The sequence below is a fragment of the Mesocricetus auratus genome, unplaced genomic scaffold (assembly GCF_017639785.1).
Source record: "Mesocricetus auratus isolate SY011 unplaced genomic scaffold, BCM_Maur_2.0 Super-Scaffold_100009, whole genome shotgun sequence".
Lineage (NCBI taxonomy): Eukaryota > Metazoa > Chordata > Mammalia > Rodentia > Cricetidae > Mesocricetus > Mesocricetus auratus.
In genome coordinates, this window is record NW_024429193.1 from 67,429,637 (window position 1) to 67,449,322 (window position 19,686).

The window sequence follows — 19,686 nt, forward strand, 5'->3', positions numbered from 1 at the left end:
GAGAAACCAAGGCTGGGGAGAAAGTGCATGGCCCAGCATCACAGAGGAGTGAAAATGTAGGGAAGGTGCCCCTGGTGGCTGAAGCTAGGTTGCAGATCCAGCCCTAGACTCCAGCTCCCCCACAACTGCAGCATGTCTGAGAGCCATCCCCTGGCATTTCTAAGCTGGTCCTGTACTTCCTGGCCCCCTTCTGGGGCTATCAAAGCCCCCATTATCTGAGCACAGCTGTGCCAGCACTCAGCCCCTCCCAGTGGAGAAGCCAGGTGCCTGGGCCCTGAGGGGGCTGCCTGAAAATGGGAGAGGATGCAGCGGCCACTTCAGATGGGCACCCAGTAAAAGCCAGCACTGAAGAGGGGTGCTTGGAAGGCAGGAGCTCTGGGCACAGCTTGGGTTCGCACCTCAGGCCACAGCTTTGGCCGGTATGGGAGCTATTGGAGTGTGAAACTAGCAGGAGATCACAGGTTCTTCAAGAAAGCCTGGAAAAGTCTCTGGGGCAGGCTGGGAGACAGCCAGCTGCACCATGTGGGGGCAAGGGAGGCCTGGCCTCCTGTTCCCCTCTTCTCCCTCTTTGGCTGAGCCCTTGGTGCAGTAGTCCAGGGCTGGCAGCTTCTGGTTCAACCAGCCAACCCCTGTGATGCTGCCCTTCTCTCATCCAGAAGACCCCGAGGCTATGTGAGTCACCGTACCCTGTTGCTAGGACACAGGTTTGTGAAGAAACGCTGCCTCTGTTGGCAGCCAGTGCCAGGATCCATGTCTAAGATCTAAGGGGGCTGCACGGAGCAGGCGTGTGTCCAGTTGCCCCTCAGATGGAGGACAGAAATGAACAGCCTCCTTTGGCTATGAGTCAAAATGCCAGACTCCAAAACTGGAGGGAAGGTACTTACCGGCAGTGGTTAGAGTTGAGTCTGGATGGACTTCAGTGTAAATGTTCCCAGCTGGCAACAAAGGAGGCCTTCATAATGCCCACTTTCCGGAAAGGGTTCCCTCACCAAGGCCTAGCCTGCAGTGGGCTGTCGAGCCCCTAGTCAGACCTTCATAAGGGTGTGGATGATGTGGAAAGATTCCACATGTGTGCTGGGGACCCTGCTGGTTGTGGGTGGGTTTACAGGGGCATTCAGAGGCCAGGGTGCCCCTAACTGTTGGCTCTCTGCTCTCCTGGTTTCCCCTGGCCCCAGCAATCTGCCTACAGTAGTCTCCAGCCTGCCCTGCTCTCCCCGGGTACCAGAATGTGTGCACTGGTGACTCTGAGCGCAGGGGTGGGGATGTGCGGATATTGGGGGTGCCTCTGTCTTCCCTGGCCACAGTCAGGGTTTCCCAGAAAGATGGTGCTACATCTGAGACACCAACTGGACTGAATTGCAGACCCTTGGTTTCCTAGCCCCGCCTGATGGACCCGCAACCCCTCTGGAGTCCACGTGTTGGTGAGCCACACAGATGTCCTCCAGACCTGGCTCCCAAAGCCTCGGGGTCCTTCCGGGCTGATGACTCCACCAGGCTTAGGACCCCAAACATAGCTGATTTTGGAATGAGTAAACAGAGGCCTCCTGCCCAGCTTCTTCAGGGGCTCCACTCGGTCCCCTTCCTTCTGCGTGACTCTGCTCCGGTTCGGTTCCAAGGTCCTTCCATCCTGTCCCTAGAGTGGGCGGCATGAGCTGGAATCCTCTCTTTAAACTCTTAAGGGTTTAGAGAGGACTTTGTTTTTTCAGAGTCTGAAGGCGGGTTGGAACTAAGTCCACAGCATGGGGGTAGGGCACGGCTAGGAAACTCCCGAAGTTGGCTGGGTTGGGGGTTAAGGTGCTGTAGGTGAGCAGGGTGCATTTGGGGATCTGGAAATGATGAGGCCACGGCCCCCACACTGGCGTTGCTGGCGTCCTGAGGACTGAGGGCCAGGGATCTGGCCGAGTCGCCTCTAGCTGGTGCCAAGGCTTTGCCTAGAGTCCTAGGCGGGAGAGGGGGAAAGTGGAGAGCCTGGGAAAGCAGGGAGAAGCGAGAAGTGGGGGGCGGGCACTTTGGGCTCACCTCAAGGCCCACCCCCGGGCTCCAGGCTACACACAGGGCAGCCCAACAGGGGCTGACAGGCTCTCGCTCTGCACGTGGGATTTTGCAACCTGTGATGTCTGCTCCATCAGTACCGTCCAGTCACTGTGCCACTGATGCCCGGCTTGCGTTGGCTAACCCGTGTGCCACCTCCGCCTAGCCAACGACTGCAAAGCCAGCCCCTCCTCTGTGGAGGGAGAAGGAACATCAGGAACACAGCCCAATCAAAGCCTCCTCTAGCCGGGAAGCTGTGGTCTCTGCACCTTCTCTGGCCTCAGAAAATGTTCACCCGGCAGTGCCCTCTTTGCCGGGGCAAAGCTCCCATCATCCCTCCAGCCTCTGAGCTACGAAGTTTGAGTCGGTCCTTCTCCCTTTACCCAACGAGAAGTCCCTCCCGCGTTCTAACTCGTCTTCTTGCGTCGGCACAGCGCCCTCCACCGCTCCCTCCCCGCCCCTTCTGCCCTCCCCGCCCCTTCTGCCCTCCCCGCGGCAAGTCCTGGGCTCTCGTCCGCGGAACCTTGTCCTACTTCGCTTGTCCTCGCTCTGGCGACTGTCGCCCGGAACCCTCGGAGAGAAGGCAGCGGGTCCCGTGACCGCGCAGAGCCCCCCGCGGGGGCGGCTAGAGTCGGGGACGGCTCAGAAGGCGGGGCGCGTGGGAAGAAAGGGGGTTTTGTGCGGCGCCCGGCGGCCTGGCGCCCCCGTCTGCGTCCCGCGCGCCCGGCCTTGCTCGCGCCCGCGCATTGCGCCGCAGTCTCGGCCGCGGCTGCGGGACGCGCTGTGTGCGTGTGCGGAGGGGACCTCGCAAGGTGAGTGCGGAGGCCTGGTCCTGCCAGCCGATTACTTGCTGTGTGACCTTGGGCAAGTTTCTTGACCTCTCTGAGCTTGGGCGAGGGCGGGTCGCGGGCCTGACTGCTGTGGGCGACGGGGACGGTCGCCCGCCGCAGCTTCCTGGGGTCCCCGCGCACCCGAGGGCGCGGTCGGCGGTGCCTCTCCTAGGGCAGGCGCACAGTGCACTGTACGGATCTCCGCGCCCCGAGCCACGCAGACGCTCGCTCCCTGCCTCCTCCGCGCAGCCTGCCAGAGCCAGTGGGCGATTGAGCGAGAGAGCTGCGCAGCAGCCGAGGATGCCCAGCCGGAGGCAGGGGGCTGCTGAGCTCGTGGCTCTGTAGTGGCTTTCCTCCGGGAAAGGTCAGAGCGCCCGAACTCAGAACAGGAGCCACTCCTGGCCATTCGGGTCGAAAACTCCTGTCCCAGGGCAGTCAGATCCTCTGACCTCGGGCTCCCTCCCTCCTCCTCTGCTGTCCCACCACAGGTGAAAGAGGTGATAATGGTGTCGGGGCGTGTGAGTAGCTCCTGCTCTCACCGGACAATAGCCGGGCCGGCTTCTCCAGCAACCCCCCGCCCCCAGAATACCTGGCACCTTCTTGCTTCCCAGGGATAACCCTAGATCGCACGGCCCAACCAAGAGTGAAGGCCACAGCGGCGGATAGCAGGGGAGTCTGACCTGGGAGCGCTTGAGAGGAGGAAATTTCCCATCGTAGGCAGAGCAAGTGAGGGCTAGGAGTGAGAGAAGGATCCAATGAGCATAATCGGTAGGAAATCTTGCCTGACGTCCTAACTTTGATCCCCTGCGCATCGCCAGCCGTGTGGACTGGATCCTCAGAGTCTTCCAGCTCTGGCCTGGCTCTTAAAGACCGTGTTCATTAGCTCTGCGGCTTTCCTTCCTGAAGGCAAGTGCCCTGCCTCCTGATTTGGCTCTGCTGGTGGCCCAGAGGTAGCCCTAGCCCTCCCTGGGCGCCCACCTCCATTTTCCCTGAGAGTGTAAGTGCACTGAGATCCTCAGAAAGGGAAACTGTTTCCAGAGCCGATGGCCGGGGCAGGCGGATGGCCTCTCCCTGTACTCCTCTCCAGGACGCTCCAAGTCCTAGGCTTTCACAAAAGATGGGTGGGGGAAGGAGCAACTGGATGGAGGCCAGACTGGCAGGGACAGGGTCTTTGTCCCAGCTGGCTTCTGAGCCAGGAGATCCGGTGGGAAAGCCCGTGCCAGGCAGAGGAGAATGACTGGGAGCAAAGTTGGAGGAATGGAGGGGGCAGAGGATGTTGGGCACCAAGGGAAGCTTCCTTACAAGTCCTTGTGGGGAGGAAGCAGGAGAGGCTGCAGAGCCTGGGTTCAGTCTAGGAGGCCTTCCTGGAAGAGGAGTGGCTAGGCAGGGAAGACTGGGGTTCACCATCGGCAGAGGAGGCTCAGGGTGGGCACCCGAGGGCAGGGGAAAATGGGACTGCTGCTGTGCTCGAAACCCCGCCTACGCATGTCTTTCATACACAGGAACCCGTCTCTAGGTGACTTACAGTTTCTAAGTGGATACGTGCTGTTTATGGAGCAGTGACAAAAAATCTGTATGTGTTCAGTACAGACTCCTATTTTCTGAATGTTTGGCGGGTGCCTGGTTGGACACACAGATGTGGAACGCAAGAGCAGGGAAAGCTAATTGCACAGTGCGGCTCCTCGTTGTATTATAAGCGGTCACTGACTCCGTGTCTGGTGCTGGCATAGGCACGGGGTGCTTTCTGCCGTAGATCATAGTCAGGTGGGTAGACAATAGACAACTATATGTAGCTGTCAGCTACAGAGGCAGACAGACAGATTACTCAAAGCACATGGCCCCATCAAAAAGCATCAGGCAGTAAAGTAATGATGGTGCTTTCTTTCTTTCTTTCTTTCTCCGCAATGAAGAAAAAAGAGATTCAGCAAAGGTAAGGACCTTGGCTTAGGCCACTCGATGAGTTGAGTGGGGACACATCTTGGTGCTGAGGAGTTGGGATCAGATACAGAGTTAGTGGTGATTCTGGTATGTGCTGTCCATGTGCGGTTTCAGAGAACCAGAGGAATTCCATCCCAGAGTCTAACCACCCCTTTCATGTTTCCTCCTCAAGTGCTCCCGTCAGTTTGCAGCATGATCCCACTGTTTCTGTCGCTGCTGGCAGCCCTGGTACTGACGCAGGCTCCTGCAGCCCTAGCTGAGGATCTGAAAGAGGACAGCTCAGGTGAGCAACCCTCCCGAGGACCATTGTCTCTGTTGCATCTGCCCTAGGGCAGAAAGCTGTCTCAGTTCAACCCCAGCCCGGGTACCGGGAAGGAGAAAGACGTGGAAGCTCTGTGGGCAAGGGCTTGGGCCAACTGCAGAACAGGGATGAGTTGGGGAGCGTGGAAGGTGGGGGGCTGCAAAGGGGCAGAAGACAGGAGGCTAAGGGTGGAGGATCAGATTCAGGACCCTGGGCAGGGCTCAGCACCCTGAGCGGAGCGCACGCACCCTAGGCGGGCTGGTCTTGGGGGCGGGGCTTGGAGCCACGCGCACAGGCGCACTGCGTCCTGCGTCTGGCTGCAGCGGGCTTTGACCCCTGTCCACAGAGGACCGAGCCTTCCTCGTGCGCATTGGCACCGCGCAGCTGCGGGGCGTGCTGGGCGGCGCCCTGACCATCCCATGTCATGTCCACCACCTGCGGCCGCTGACCAGCCGCCGGGCCGCGCCGGGCTTTCCCCGGGTCAAGTGGACCTTTCTGTCCGGAGACCGGGAGGCGGAGGTGCTGGTGGCGCGCGGGCTGCGGGTCAAGGTAAACGAAGCCTACCGGTTCCGCGTGGCGCTGCTCGCCTACCCTGCATCGCTCACCGATGTGTCTCTGATGTTGAGCGAGCTGCGGCCCAATGATTCCGGGGTCTATCGCTGCGAAGTCCAGCATGGCATCGACGACAGCAGTGATGCTGTGGAGGTCAAGGTCAAAGGTGAGAAGACAAGTAGAATGAGGTCCCCAAAGAGAGGGAGGAGAGGACTCTGGCCCCGCAGGGAGCTGAGGAGCTGAGTGTGTGGAGGCTTAGGGCAAACCTTGCCCTCGGAAAGGCACAAGCTGAACTGGAAAAGGAGGGCAGCAAACAGTCCGCCAGCCAGAGAGTGAGCCTTTTGTGGATTGGGAGTGACGCGGAGGGTAGGTCAGTTTGCTGGTGATTGTCAGGTTCAGGAGTCCTTTCTGCTCCTCAGGGGTCGTCTTCCTCTACCGAGAGGGCTCTGCCCGCTACGCTTTCTCCTTTGCTGGAGCCCAGGAAGCCTGTACTCGCATAGGTGCCCGAATCGCCACCCCTGAGCAGCTCTATGCTGCCTACCTCGGCGGCTATGAGCAGTGTGATGCCGGCTGGCTGTCCGACCAGACTGTGAGGTGGGCAGACAGTGTGGACCAGCGGTTCTTGGTCATGTCAGGGTGCTTGCTGCTTCCACCCTTCCCCGAGGTTTCCCAGGGCTCCCTGCCTCTGCGAAGAAAACTGGCCTGAGGAAAATGGCCGAGGCCCTGCCTGGGGCATACTTTCCTGTATCCTGACATCCCCACTTGCCACACAGCGGTGGGGCTAATATGGGACAGCCTCCTGAGGGAAGACAGCAGTCCCTAGCCTCTTCCTCTCTCTTAGGTACCCCATCCAGAATCCACGAGAGGCCTGCTACGGAGACATGGATGGCTACCCTGGAGTCCGGAACTACGGAGTGGTGGGTCCCGAGGACCTCTACGATGTCTACTGTTATGCCGAAGACCTAAATGGTGATTGGGAGTGACAGGCCCTTCTGCAACAAGGCCCTTGGTTTCTTCTGGGGCCTCCAGTAGACCTCATGTGTCTAGGACAGGATAGGCAGGCAGTTGGTGTACTTCTCCAAACACTATCCCAGAAGTCACTCCATGAGTAAACCTGACGGGTAGTCACCAACTGGGGGTGAGTTGCACGCTGCCTCCCGAGCCCTATAGAGTGAGGAATTGGGGCCAGGCTCCTCTATGCACTCATATTGGGTTTCATGCAGACCTTGATACGTGCTATCAGGTGGGTAAGGTGGCCGCATGTCAGGAATGGGCTTGCCTGTAAGAGTTTAGGGTGGAGGGACCTGCCAACTGCCTGCTGACCCAGCTCCTCTTCTCACTCAGGAGAACTGTTTCTAGGCGCCCCTCCTGGCAAGCTGACGTGGGAGGAGGCTCGGGACTACTGTCTGGAACGGGGTGCACAGATTGCCAGTACGGGCCAGCTGTATGCAGCCTGGAACGGGGGCCTGGACCGATGCAGCCCCGGCTGGCTGGCCGATGGCAGTGTCCGTTATCCCATCATCACTCCTAGCCAACGCTGTGGTGGGGGGCTGCCGGGGGTCAAGACCCTCTTCCTCTTCCCCAACCAGACCGGCTTCCCCAACAAGCAGAACCGCTTCAATGTCTACTGCTTCCGAGGTGAGTGGCCGCAGAAGCCGTGCCAGGCCTGGAGGTCTAGCCTTGCCTTCGCCACCTTCCTGGTCATTTGCCCACAGGGGTCTTCATGGTGCCCAGCTTGTCCTCTAGGGTCTTGGCATCGTCCCTGTAGCCTCTGAATCAGTTCACCTGCCTCCTCCTCAGTGGTCTGTGCCAGTTTCTGCCAGTTCCAACGTTGCCTAGCACCCACATCTGTCAGCACCTTGGTCAGCACAGGTGGCTGAACCAGTTCTTCAGTGAGCTCCCTGTATGCCCAGATCCTGCAGTTTACCGGTGTCCACACCGAATGCTGATGAGTGCACAGAGGGTGGCACCTGGAAGTCAGCTGGGTGCAGATTCTAAAAAGGACAGGCAGAGGCATCAGTGTGGAGGGGCAGGAGGGGAGATGGAGGACAGAGGCAGGTTTGCTGCTTTGGAGTGGGATGGAGCAAGGCTTGCTGGGACAGGTCAGAGGGCCAGGGACATACAGTCCTGCCTGTTCTTGCTGGGGACAGTCCTCTGGGCTCCTCTTAGTTCAGTTCTACTTTGGAGTCATTGATCCGTGTTCCCTCTCCAGATGACGAGGTCAACACTGAGCAGAACACACAGAAGGCAGGGCTGTTCCTGTTCCCTTAGTTGAGTTCCGAGCTCCTCAGACAGTGACAATTGATTGTTGTGCCTGGGGGATGGAGTCTGTACCCTTCTCAACCCAAACTCAGCCTACAAAGTACAGACTGCTCGATCCACCGATCCACCCACTCCGTGTTCCCTCAGTTCAGGAAGCAGCTCTCTCAGACGCCTCAGACCCCTCTGAAGGAAACAAGCCCCGGCTGGCTTCATCTTATGACTTCTCACGTGTGCTTGTCTGTGTCTGTTTTCTCAGGATGGGGTTTCCCTGGCATTCTCTATACCACACCCAGAGAATGCTTAGCCTAAAAACTAACAGGCACTCCATTAGTGCTCAGGGATGAGTGCCCTTGAGCTCCCTGTGAGAAGCTGTGGAAGACTGAAGCACGTTGCAGGGTCCTAGAGCCTCAAATGCAGGCCCTTCCCTAGAAGGACTCAACTCCCTACTTAGCTTCCCATTGTGCTTTTCCTCTTGCTACAGACTCTGCCCACCCCTCTGCCTTCTCCGAGACCTCCAGCCCGGCCTCTGATGGACTAGAGGCCATTGTCACAGTGACAGAGAAGCTGGAGGAACTTCAGTTGCCTCAGGAAGCTATGGAGAGCGAGTCTCGTGGGGCCATCTACTCCATTCCCATCATGGAGGACGGGGGAGGAGGAAGTTCCTCCCCAGAAGACCCAGCAGAGGCCCCTGGGATTCTTCTAGGTAACTTTAAGCCCATACCTTGGATTCTCACCACCTGAGAGAAGTTGGGGGCAGGAGGGCAAGCCCAGGTGGATGCTGGAGTCATGGCTGGCATAATTCTGGCCTGGCCTTTCTCGGCAGCTCCATCGTACAAGGCATGTGTCCTATCCCTCTCCCAAACTTGGTATTCAAGTAACTTCCACCTCCAATTCTGTGCAGCTAGAGAAGCATGTGTTTAGAGGGTGCTCTCTGGGAAGGAATATAATCCTAACCTACCTCCCAGACAGAGAAGAAAATGTTGGCAGGCTGGGAGAGGGAGATGTAACAGCTAGAGGCAGCTTGCAGAACCCTCCAGAGTGTTGCAGGGTCAGAGTTCTTCCAGACAGGCAGTGCTCCAAGGACACCTCTCTCCCAGGTTTCCCCGGTGCCCTCCCCCAGGCCCCGCCCTTCCCCTGCCCTCCCCAGCTTGCGCTGGGGGTGCTGTCCCTGGTGCTGAACTGTTTTGCTGTGGTCAGAATCGGAAACCCAGTCCATTGCACCACCACCTCCTGGGACCTCAGAAGAGGAAGACAGAGTCCTGGAGGAAGAAGAAAGATACAAAGGCACAGAGGTTCTGGAGGAAGAGAAGGAGCAGGAGGACCTGCGGGTGTGGCCCAGGGAGCTCAGCAGCCCTCTCCCCACTGGCTCAGAAACAGAGCAGTCACTCTCCCAGGTGTCCCCCCCCGCCGGGGCAGTTCTGCAACTGGGTGCATCACCTTCTCCCAGGCCTCCAAGGGTCCATGGACCACCTGCAGAGACTTTGCTCCCCCCAGGGGAGGGAAGTCTCACATCCACCCCAGATGGAGCAAGAGAAACTGGAAGCCCCGAGCTCTCTGGGATCCCTCGAGAGAGTGAGGAGGCAGGGAGCTCCAGCCTGGAGGATGGCCCTTCCCTGCTGCCAGCCACATGGGCCCCTGAGGGGACCAGGGAGCTGGAGAGCCCCTCAGGAGAGAAGTCTGGAAGAACTGTTCTGGCAGGGACCTCAGTGCATGCCCCGCCAGTACTGCCCACCGACAGTGCCAGCCGAGGCGGCGGAGTGGCTGTGGCCCCCTCATCAGGTAACTCTGCTGAAAACTCAGTGCCCCCATTCTCCCTCTTTCTGCTTCTCCAGCTCTGGGCTGTAGGCCATTAGTCTGCCTTCTCCCCAGACCCTCACAACCTTCCCTGTCTTTCCCTGTGGCTCTCCAATCTTGGACGTCCAGCCTTGTCACTCCCGCCCCAAGCCCCCCGGCTGGCCCTTGGCCCTCTGCTGTAGCTCACACTCACCGGCCACACGGAATGTCCTCATGCCTCTTCCCACTCACCACACCCTTGGAAGCCAGGCCCATCATCTCGTCTGCCCCTCCCCGAGCTCTTTGCCTCCTCCCTTTAATCGCCTCCAGGCTGATCCCAGGGAAGCCTGAGAGACCATACCTGCCCCTCACTTCTGGGGACCAGAATATTCACCCCAAAGAGCCTTAAGCCACTACTTCTGTGAAGTATTTTTGACTGTTTCGTGGAAAACAAGCCTTGGAAATAAATCTGTATTAAAGTGCTTTGTACCCAGCAGTTGATACCCTGTCCATCCATCTCCAGCTGTCTTCTCTGCTCATGACTGAGTCTGAGTCAGGAGTGTCTGGTTCTGTGTGCCCTCCCCCCCCCCCCCCGTGTCTCTCCATGTATCTCTGCCACTCTTCTTCAGTCAGCATCCTTGCTGCTCCAAAGGGCAGCGGCCCCTCGCTGTCCCTTCTGTCTCTCCTTGGGCCATCGACACGTCCCCCATACTACTGAGACCCCAGACTGACTGTACATATCACCCAAGGGAGCCCTGTGCCACCTACAGAACAAAAACCCCCATCCAGGCTGTGGTGTGTGCCCCACCTAGGTAGTTCCTGTATGGGGTCAGTTCTCTGGCTTCCCAGGGTTTACCTACACCATCTCCCTCCATGCACCCACTGAGAGACATCACCACTACTCCTTGTGCCCAGTGTCCCCTCCTGCACTAACCCTGCACTAATGACCACTCCAGCCCCCGAGAAGTGGGTTTATGGTCTTCAGCGCCAAGGACCACGCAGAGCAGGGTGAGGCGGGACGGGGGGGGGGGGGAGGAAAGGAACTGGTTTCCACCATCTGAGAGGAGCCTTCTGTCCCAGAAGCCTACGGCTCCCATCAGAAGGAAAGGCTGAGGGCCTCCCAAGCTCTCGCCTCCCCTCCACGGCCCAAGTGTCATCATCAGCTCACCCAGTTCAGCTGCTGCCTTTCTGCCCTCTGGCCTTGGAGTGGGTGTAACGGGAAAAGAGGGCTGCTGCAGTGTCAGCTCGCCTGTAGAGGGAGCCAGAGGACCCCTGGACTGTATGTCAGGAGGTGGGAAAGAAATGCTTGCCCGAAAGGAAAACCCAAAAGAGTCCCTTCACCACACACTGCCCAGCCAAGGTCCAGGCCCGGTAGCCACAGCCAGGGGGGGTCTTATGGCTTAGAGAGCAGGAGCACCAGGGACTGAGCTGCCTCCCAAGGTTAGAGGACTGCCCAGGAAAGAGGAGACTGGAGACAATGAGGTCTTCGAGGAGCTCACCTTCATCTCCTGAGACCAGGCTTCACCTTCCTGGGGAGACTGTTGGAGGGATGCTCAAAAGGCTGGCTGGTCCATTCCACCTACTATAGCTAGGTCCCTCAGCAAATTAGCCCAGCTTCTCCGTCCGCCTGCCTTGCTGAAGCCAGCATGAAGCATTGTGGGCCTTGTGGGCTGCTGGCAGGCAGCTCTGAGGGACCTGGTCTGCGCTGCTAGTTAAAGAAGCCACTCTCTAGGGTCATCTTGACCAGAATGCAGTAGAAGCTGACAGCTCCTCTAACACCTAGGCAGGGTCCAGAGGGAAGGCTGGAGAAGGCAGGAATCCAGGTCTCATTACTGATGCCCAGAATGTCTTGCCTTTCTTGGCCTCTTCCCATCAGCTGACCAGGGCGTGGTGGGCTTGTACAAGGATGAGCCTGTGAAGAACTGAGAGTTCACAGTGAGGAGAGAAGCCCAGAACTGAGGGATGGCTGTAGCAAGGGCCAGCTCTTGGCAGAACTGTCACTGGTCTGGAAGGTGTCTGGGCTGGGGGACCCAGAACCCCCCCCCAGAGCTCAGTCTGCACAGCTTACCCTCATGCTTCTCCACCTCCCTTCTCTCCCCCATCAGGTGACTGTATCCCCAGCCCCTGCCACAATGGTGGGACTTGCTTGGAGGAGAAGGAGGGTTTCCGCTGCCTATGTTTGCCAGGCTATGGGGGGGACCTGTGCGATGTTGGTGAGTGTATTGAGGGGGTATGGAGGCAGGTCGAAAGACTGGACCGTATGCCAATGTACTAGTTCCCAAGGCAGCGGGAGGTCACTGGTTTGGGCTTTGCCGTGAATGAATTGCCCCTTCAGGCAGGATACATAGCTGGTCTGAATCTTAACTCTCGCTGTCCTGTCCCTGGAGCAGCGGGGAGGCTAGACGCTTCTCCAGCATGGAGGGCTGCACAGGCCAGGGCTGGAGAACCAGCCGACTTAGCCACTGCCCAAGAGCTGAAGGCCCCTGGCTGCGCTGGAAAGGCTCTGAGCCCTCCCCTCCTGCTACTAGCCAGCTAGCTGAAGAAGCCAATCTGAGACCTGGCAGCCTAAGACGCTCCCTCCCCTGTGCTCCAGGCCTCCACTTCTGCAGCCCTGGCTGGGAAGCCTTCCAGGGCGCCTGCTACAAGCATTTTTCCACACGGAGGAGCTGGGAGGAGGCGGAAAGCCAGTGCCGAGCGCTAGGTGCGCATCTGACCAGTATCTGTACCCCAGAGGAGCAGGACTTCGTCAACGGTGGGTGGAGCCTGGCTTCCTGCGCATGCTCTGCACCAAGCCCACTCCTCACTCCTTCCTCCCCCCACTCCCCCCTCCCTTCTTCCCACTCGCTCCTCCCTCCCGTCTCTCTCACTCACTCCCCTTTCACTCACTCCCTTTCCCCTTCCCTCACTCCTGCCTGTCACTCACTAGAAGACCTGCTGTGGGGTGATTGGGCTCCATGTCCTACATTTGCAGGGCTGCCTACACTGCGGGGCTCCCTGTTTTCCCACGTGCGTCTACTTCCCTAACTCTGTGGTAACAAGGTTTGCGCTTCCTCTTTCCCTCACCACCTGCTATTCTCCATCTGCATGCCCTGGCATCCGTGGGGTGTGGAGGTCACGTAAGAAAGTAGGGAGACAGGCTAGAGAGATAGCTCATCGGTTAAGAGCTCTGGCTGCTTTCCCGAAGGATCCCGAGTTAGATTCCCAGCCTCCACATGATAGCTCACAACCATCTCTAACTCCAGTCCCTTAGAATCGGAAGCCCTCTGGCCTCCGAGGACACTGTTCGCAAGTGGTACACGGATGTAATGGTACACGTCAATCACATAAAATAAAAAATTTAAAACTTTCGAAAGAAAAGTCTCTATGGCATTACATATAGTTGTCTTACCTGGGGGAAGAGGAGGAGAGGGATGGAGACAGTGGCACTGCCCTCCTGGTAGAGGAGCCTGTTCCTGAGCCAGCAGCCACAGGCCAGCAAGACATAGGGAACAGGCTTTTGGATGGTCCCAAAAGGTCAATCACTGGCCCGGGAACACGGAGCTTAATGCTCACTGCACCTTTGGTTTTTCTCCCCCAGATCGCTACCGGGAGTACCAGTGGATCGGGCTCAACGACAGGACCATTGAGGGTGACTTCTTGTGGTCAGACGGTGCCCCTCTGGTGAGGACTCCCACCGCCTGTAGTCTCACTTCCTGAGTGCCTTCCTGCCCTCAGAAACTGCCATCTTCTCTTCCTCCCTTCCTGGCCCCTCTGTTCCCATCTTTCCCCTGGACCCCTTCTTTCCTTGTCCCTGTCCCCTCAAGCTCTTGTCTCTTTCCTGCAAAACCCCTGTCCCAGGAACCAGACCCCTGCCCTTCCCTATCCTGGGGCACCCTGAGTCCTCCCTCCAGCACCCTGAGTCCTCCCTCCAGCTCCCTGAGTCCTCCCTCCAGCTCCCCGAGTCCTCCCTCCAGCTCCCCGAGTCCTCCCTCCAGCTCCCCGAGTCCTCCCTCCAGCTCCCTGAGTCCTCCCTCCAGCTCCCTGAGTCCTCCCTCCAGCTCCCTGGGTCCTCCCTCCAGCTCCCTGAGTCCTCCCTCCAGCTCCCTGAGTCCTCCCTCCAGCACCCTGGGTCCTCCCTCCAGCTCCCTGAGTCCTCCCTCCAGCACCCTGGGTCCTCCCTCCAGCTCCCTGAGTCCTCCCTCCAGCTCCCTGAGTCCTCCCTCCAGCTCCCTGGGTCCTCCCTCCAGCACCCCGGATCCTCCCTCCAGCTCCCTGAGTCCTCCCTCCAGCTCCCTGGGTCCTCCCTCCAGCTCCCTGAGTCCTCCCTCCAGCTCCCTGGGTCCTCCCTCCAGCTCCCTGAGTCCTCCCTCCAGCACCCCGGGTCCTCCCTCCAGCTCCCTGAGTCCTCCCTCCAGCTCCCTGAGTCCTCCCTCCAGCACCCTGGGTCCTCCCTCCAGCTCCCCGGGTCCTCCCTCCAGCTCCCCGAGTCCTCCCTCCAGCTCCCTGAGTCCTCCCTCCAGCTCCCCGAGTCCTCCCTCCAGCTCCCCGAGTCCTCCCTCCAGCTCCCTGAGTCCTCCCTCCAGCACCCCGGATCCTCCCTCCAGCTCCCTGAGTCCTCCCTCCAGCTCCCCGGGTCCTCCCTCCAGCACCCTGAGTCCTCCCTCCAGCACCCCGGATCCTCCCTCCAGCTCCCCGAGTCCTCCCTCCAGCTCCCCGGGTCCTCCCTCCAGCACCCTGAGTCCTCCCTCCAGCACCCCGGATCCTCCCTCCAGCTCCCCGAGTCCTCCCTCCAGCTCCCCGAGTCCTCCCTCCAGCTCCCTGGGTCCTCCCTCCAGCTCCCCGAGTCCTCCCTCCAGCTCCCCGGATCCTCCCTCCAGCTCCCTGAGTCCTCCCTCCAGCACCCCGGATCCTCCCTCCAGCTCCCTGAGTCCTCCCTCCAGCACCCTGAGGGTCTTCCTCCCCCCTTTGGGGCTTAAGCTCCTCACCACCTCCTCCACCCGCCCCCCTTCCCAGCTCTATGAAAACTGGAACCCTGGGCAGCCTGACAGCTACTTCCTGTCTGGGGAGAACTGCGTGGTCATGGTGTGGCATGACCAGGGACAGTGGAGTGACGTCCCCTGCAACTACCACCTCTCCTACACCTGCAAGATGGGGCTTGGTGAGGGCTGACTAGGGGAAGGGCGGCTGGGGCAAAGCTACCTGGAAGAGCCCCTCAGGGTGTGCCCCAGGCTGTGGGAGGGCATCACACTGGCCCACTAAGACCCCTGGGTTTTTTTTGTTTGTTTTTTGTTTTTGTTTTGGTCAGTTGTAGCCATTCCTTTCCTCCCCATCAAGTTTCTGGGAACCATCGTCCACAGGCCAGGCTCCCAGCTTCTAATTGTTTGTCCCCTGCAGTGTCCTGTGGGCCTCCACCACAGCTGCCCCTGGCTCAAATATTTGGTCGTCCTCGGCTGCGCTACGCGGTGGACACTGTTCTGCGATACCGGTGCCGAGAGGGGCTGGCCCAGCGCAACCTGCCTTTGATCCGCTGCCAGGAGAATGGACTTTGGGAGGCCCCTCAGATTTCCTGTGTGCCCCGAAGGCCTGTGAGTGACAAGGGGAAGCAGGTGGGGCCACCAGCCACCTAAGACGCATCTGCCCGTCATTCCCTGGCTGTGCGAGCTTGTGACCGCTGCCTCTCTCTGGGGCCAATAGACGAAGTGGACTGGGGGTCCACAGCCCGCTTAGGTGGGGATGGCTGAGAACACGCAACCACACCTGGGCTCCCGGGGCGGGGCAAATATTTTAATGAGGTCAGGAGTTAAATATCAAGGACTCAGGGGAGTCCAGTGTGGAGCGTGAGCATGTGATCTTCCCTAGGCCCGTGCTCTGCGTTCAGTGGACGCCTCAGAAGGGCCACAGGGGCAGCTCCCAAGGCACAGGAAGGCACCGCTGACACCTCCGTCCAGTCTGTAGGGAGCCAGCGTGGAAGACTGCTGCCCGGGCACTGTCCTCTCGTTTCAACGGCCTGTGCTCTTCCCGTAACAGGGAGTGACGTGCGGGGGGCGGGGGTAGGACTGGAGTTCAGAGGACAGTACCAGAAGGGGTTTCTGGGAGACACTTGCATGCTCCACCTAGCCTAGGCCCTCTGTCTCATACCTGGTCCCCAGGTTTTACCCTCAGGACAACGGGTAAGTCCCTAAGTGCCTCAACTGCTCTCTTGTCCCTCGGCTTCTCTAGGGGACTCTGTGCTACTCATTCTTGACTCTGGGTGGAGTGACAGCAAAACCAGATGGAAATAAAGTTGTTTGGACCCAAACAAATTGGATGCTTCTGTATGTGTGTGGACAGTCAGTGTTGGGCAGAACCTCTGTAGGTAGGTGTAGTACGGCCGCCGCTGTGATTATTAGCTTGCAAAAGGGTCGGAGAAGTCACCAAGAAGCTGTTGGATAGAGCAGCGCCTCATGCGAGAGTTGCCCAGCCCGTTGAGAATTCATCACTGCACCAGCTGAATGAAGAGTCTGGTTTGGGGAGAGACAGCTTCCTGGTGGCTTCATTCTGAGTGCCTCCAGGAAGCACTGAAGGGAAGGCTGGCCGTCGGATGGAGAAGCAGGAGGATGGAAATTTAAAACAAGCTAAGAAGGACCGTGGTCCTCCGCCTCGCCGAGGGCCTCACCGGTTGTGACCAGTAGAGGGCGCGGAGGATACAGGTACGTGACTCCAGAGGGTATGGTGGATTGGGACGAAGGAGGCCAAGAGGCCACCAGGGGGCGTCTCGGTCTTTCTGTCATGCGGGACTGTTAGAATTGCGGGGCAGCTGGGTGCGGGGAGTGCAGGACTTCCCGGGCCGGCCTGGGCTGAGTCAGTGGAGGCTGAAGTGATGAGGTCACTGAAAGCTAGGAAGTGGGTGACCAGTGCCTGAAGCCTCCAGAGCGCCGCGGACTCCTCAGAGCAGCCTTGCATGGCTAGAGTGCCCGTCCTGTTCAACAAGACAAATCATGGCTGCAGGTCCTCGCACCCGGCTCACTCAGCATTGAGTGTCATGTGTACACCGTCCCTATGCCCATCGACATACCCGGCGATTCTTGGTTCTTTTCTAAAAGCCAGCCGACCTGGGAAACACCAGTTGACAAGGAGACAGTGCTGAGAGTCGCAGACCTGGGGTTTTCCTAACCCTTCTTCTGTACACACACACACACACACACACACACACACACACACACACACACACACTTCACAGACCTCACCACCGTTACCACCTTCCTTCATCCAGGCCTGGGCTCATCTGCTTCCCACACACCCAACCCAGAATGGCCTGAGAGTACAGACTGGGAGAGAATGAACGGACCCTGCTTTGCGCTGCACTGGCCCGTGGCTGCCCGCGCAATGCATGCTGGAGGTGTCAGGGCATTTAGCTGGAGCTGAGTGGATCAAGACGCTGGTGTCCTGAAAAGGAGCAGGCTGGAGAAGGTGTCTGTTCTTCCAGTTCAAAACCCACTGAGATCCTAGGGTGGGTTTGTGGTACCCTGGGCTGCCCAGCCCAGGATTCTCATCAAGTCTCCCAGGGTATGGGTCCTCCACCTTCTCTGCTCTGTGAGTTCCAGAAGTAGATGGAGGATGAGAACAAGAATCCTCCACCACCTGCTGGTCTTCTCTGGCCGAGCAGCAAACAGGAAGCTTCGTCCTGGCTAGGCTAGGCTTCCGGAGGAAGGGGGGGAGGGGGAGGGGGAGGGTGTCCTGGGATGACTCAGCAGTGCCCTGCACAGAAGGTAGCTAGCCTGCACCTCAGAAAGAGGTCCCACATGGTGCACCCTGGTAGTCTTTGCAGAGACGGAAAAGGGCCACACCTCCAGTCAGCTCGGCGACACCATCAGGACCCTGACTGTGAGGCCCAGCTCTGGGCCCCCTTCACATGAGTAAAGCGTCTTGTCCTGGGGTTTAGGAGGTATTGGAAAGAGAGACCACCCTGGACAGCAGGCAGGGCTTGAGTGTTGCCGGGTCCTTGGAGCCTGTGATTTAGCCCCTGCCAGGTTCCCGCTGCCCTGGATGCTCTGGCACATTCCACTTCCCGCTGCTCACCATCCCCTTGCGTGCCACAGCACCGCCCAACCTCACTGGGGGCCGGACTCCTGCACAGGGACAGAAAGGGCCCCATTGTCCTGGTGTCCACAGTGACTTAGCAGTTCCCGAAGACTTCTAAAAACGTCCAGCCGGTCAGAGGTCTTTTTCAGGCACTGTAGTCAGATCCCGGCCCGCGAGGCCGGCTCAGGTGCCCTTCTCCGAGCATGATGCAAGCAGCTCTCCCTTCCCTAGACGGAGGTTTTCCCTCAGCTCTGACTTCTATCTGGCTTGCTGCAAAAGAGCCAGCTTCCTCCTGGGCAGAGTGACTGTTAAATTCAGTGACAGAGCCTGAGGAAAGGCTGGGAAAGAGAAGAGAAGCCGGGCGGTGGTCGGTGGTGGGGCATGCTTTAATCCTAGCACTCAGGAGACAGAGGCAGGAGGATCTCTGTGAGTTTAGGCCAGCCTGGTCTACAGAGTGAGTTCCAGGACAGCCTCCAAAACAATACAGAGAAACCCTGTCTCAAAGAGAGAGAGAGAGAGAGAGAGAGAGAGAGAGAGAGAGAGAGAGAGAGAGAGAGAGAGAGAGAGAGAGAGAGAGAGAGCGTAGGATATGACAATAAGCTTGAGAGGGACCTTGCATGGGGGACCTTGGCGGAATCCATTGTCATCATGGGAGGCGAGGGTGACCCAGGCAGAGGGACAAACACACCAGGCAGACAGAGCTTAAGTGAGAAGTTTGATCAGAAAGTGGAGGGAAGAAGGGAAGACAGAGGTAAAGAGACACAGAGAGAGGACAAAAGAAAAGAGGGAAACAGGAAAAGTCCTGTCTGACCCAGGGGAACAGCGGGAAAGAGCAGAAAGGGAGCCTAAGTGGGCGAGGGTCTTTCTTCTAAAGGGTCCTTTAGAACCCTGGGCTGACCAGGGTGCTGCCTGAGTGCATCCTGCCAGGTGACAGGGGCAGGCCAGCATAGTGCCTGAGTCCTTACAGTCTCACTAGGCTAAATGGGTGGATCCTGAGCCTCTGGCTCCCACATGGCTCTGTCTTGGTGTTTAGGTTGATTGCTAATAGAAGAGTGTTGACCGCTTACGACCGCAACTAAACACTACTCATATTTAATACTCAACGCGAGGCAGCCCAAAGCTCCTGGCCCACGTCTGCTGACCCCAGGTGGCATCTGGAGACACTTCATCATTGACAAAATGTGTCACTCTGTACCTCCGGTTCCCCATTACAGTCAGCTGAAGGTCCCCCCCTAAGGCGCCTGGAACTCAAAGCAATCCTGGGGAGACAGCGATTCGGGAAGGCTGGGGAGAAGGGAAAGAGGGCTGAAGGGATCCCCGAGTGGTGACTGAGGCTTCCATTTACAGGAACAAAGGGCCCCAGAGAACCCAGGAGGAGTCCAGGACTCGCCCAAGTCTCCCGTGGAGGCACCCTTCCTGGGGCCCAGGGCCAACAGATTGTGAGCAGCTGCAGAGAGGGGCTTCCTCGACAGAGGCCTCTGGCACCTGCCTCAGCTTATTTCTGGAGCCACAGCTGAGTCCTGGGGGGGGGAGGGGAGCTCATCATGACTGGAGGAAGAGACTCAGGGGAGAAGCTGGTACCTACCGTCCCTGGGGTTCAGACACCCGGGGCCCATCCTTTCGGGGCAGTGCGTACAGAAGGATAGGATAGTTGCATTACGAGAGGGACCTGGGCACCAGGCCTGGAGAGGGCTGAGGCAGGTCAGACACCCCTGAGACGCTGGCAGGTGCTGCACTGTTGGCTTAGAAGGTGGGCGGCAGGGATCGGAGTGGCTGCTGGGGTCCTCACTGCTCTCCTCCTCTGCCCCAATCCAGGCTGTGTCCGTGGTTCCAGCTCGTGCTCTAGTGTGGTCCTAGGGTGGTCTGCGGGCTCAGGGACAACTGCTGGCAACCTTTCTTCACCACCTGGACTAGGGAGAAAAGGCTCTTCCCCCTCCTCCCAGGAGGACTCGAGTCTAA

The 19,686-nt window shown here is 58.8% G+C and overlaps 1 protein-coding gene across 5 annotated transcripts; it reads left to right on the forward strand.

The window, feature by feature from the left end:
- Positions 1–2,565: 2,565 nt before the first annotated feature.
- Bcan (brevican) lies at positions 2,566–15,964 on the forward strand. 5 transcript variants are annotated; one of them, XM_013120650.3, is made up of 15 exons: positions 2,568–2,843; positions 4,772–4,791; positions 4,972–5,082; positions 5,447–5,818; positions 6,072–6,246; positions 6,494–6,621; positions 6,997–7,290; positions 8,396–8,617; positions 9,112–9,693; positions 11,793–11,900; positions 12,281–12,439; positions 13,265–13,347; positions 14,680–14,824; positions 15,061–15,251; positions 15,526–15,964. In XM_013120650.3, exons 3-15 carry the CDS (start codon positions 4,992–4,994, stop codon positions 15,619–15,621), a joined length of 2,646 nt encoding a protein of 881 aa, XP_012976104.1. In that variant the 5' UTR covers positions 2,568–2,843; positions 4,772–4,791; positions 4,972–4,991; the 3' UTR covers positions 15,622–15,964. The 5 variants fall into 5 exon arrangements, with proteins under 5 accessions (XP_040608453.1, XP_012976104.1, XP_005080165.1 ...); XM_013120648.3 differs by lacking the exon at positions 2,568–2,843 and adding an exon at positions 3,892–4,625; XM_005080108.4 differs by lacking the exon at positions 4,772–4,791 and having other exon boundaries at positions 2,569–2,843.
- The last annotated feature ends 3,722 nt before the right edge of the window (positions 15,965–19,686 follow it).

Coding starts and splice junctions, on each gene's coding strand:
- Bcan (XM_013120650.3), top strand. CDS start 4,992: ATGATCCCACTGTTTCTGTCGCTGCTGGCAGCCCTGGTACTGACGCAG. Junction 12,440..13,264: donor GGAGCAGGACTTCGTCAACG/GTGGGTGGAGCC, acceptor TTTCTCCCCCAG/ATCGCTACCGGGAGTACCAG. Junction 14,825..15,060: donor CACCTGCAAGATGGGGCTTG/GTGAGGGCTGAC, acceptor TGTCCCCTGCAG/TGTCCTGTGGGCCTCCACCA.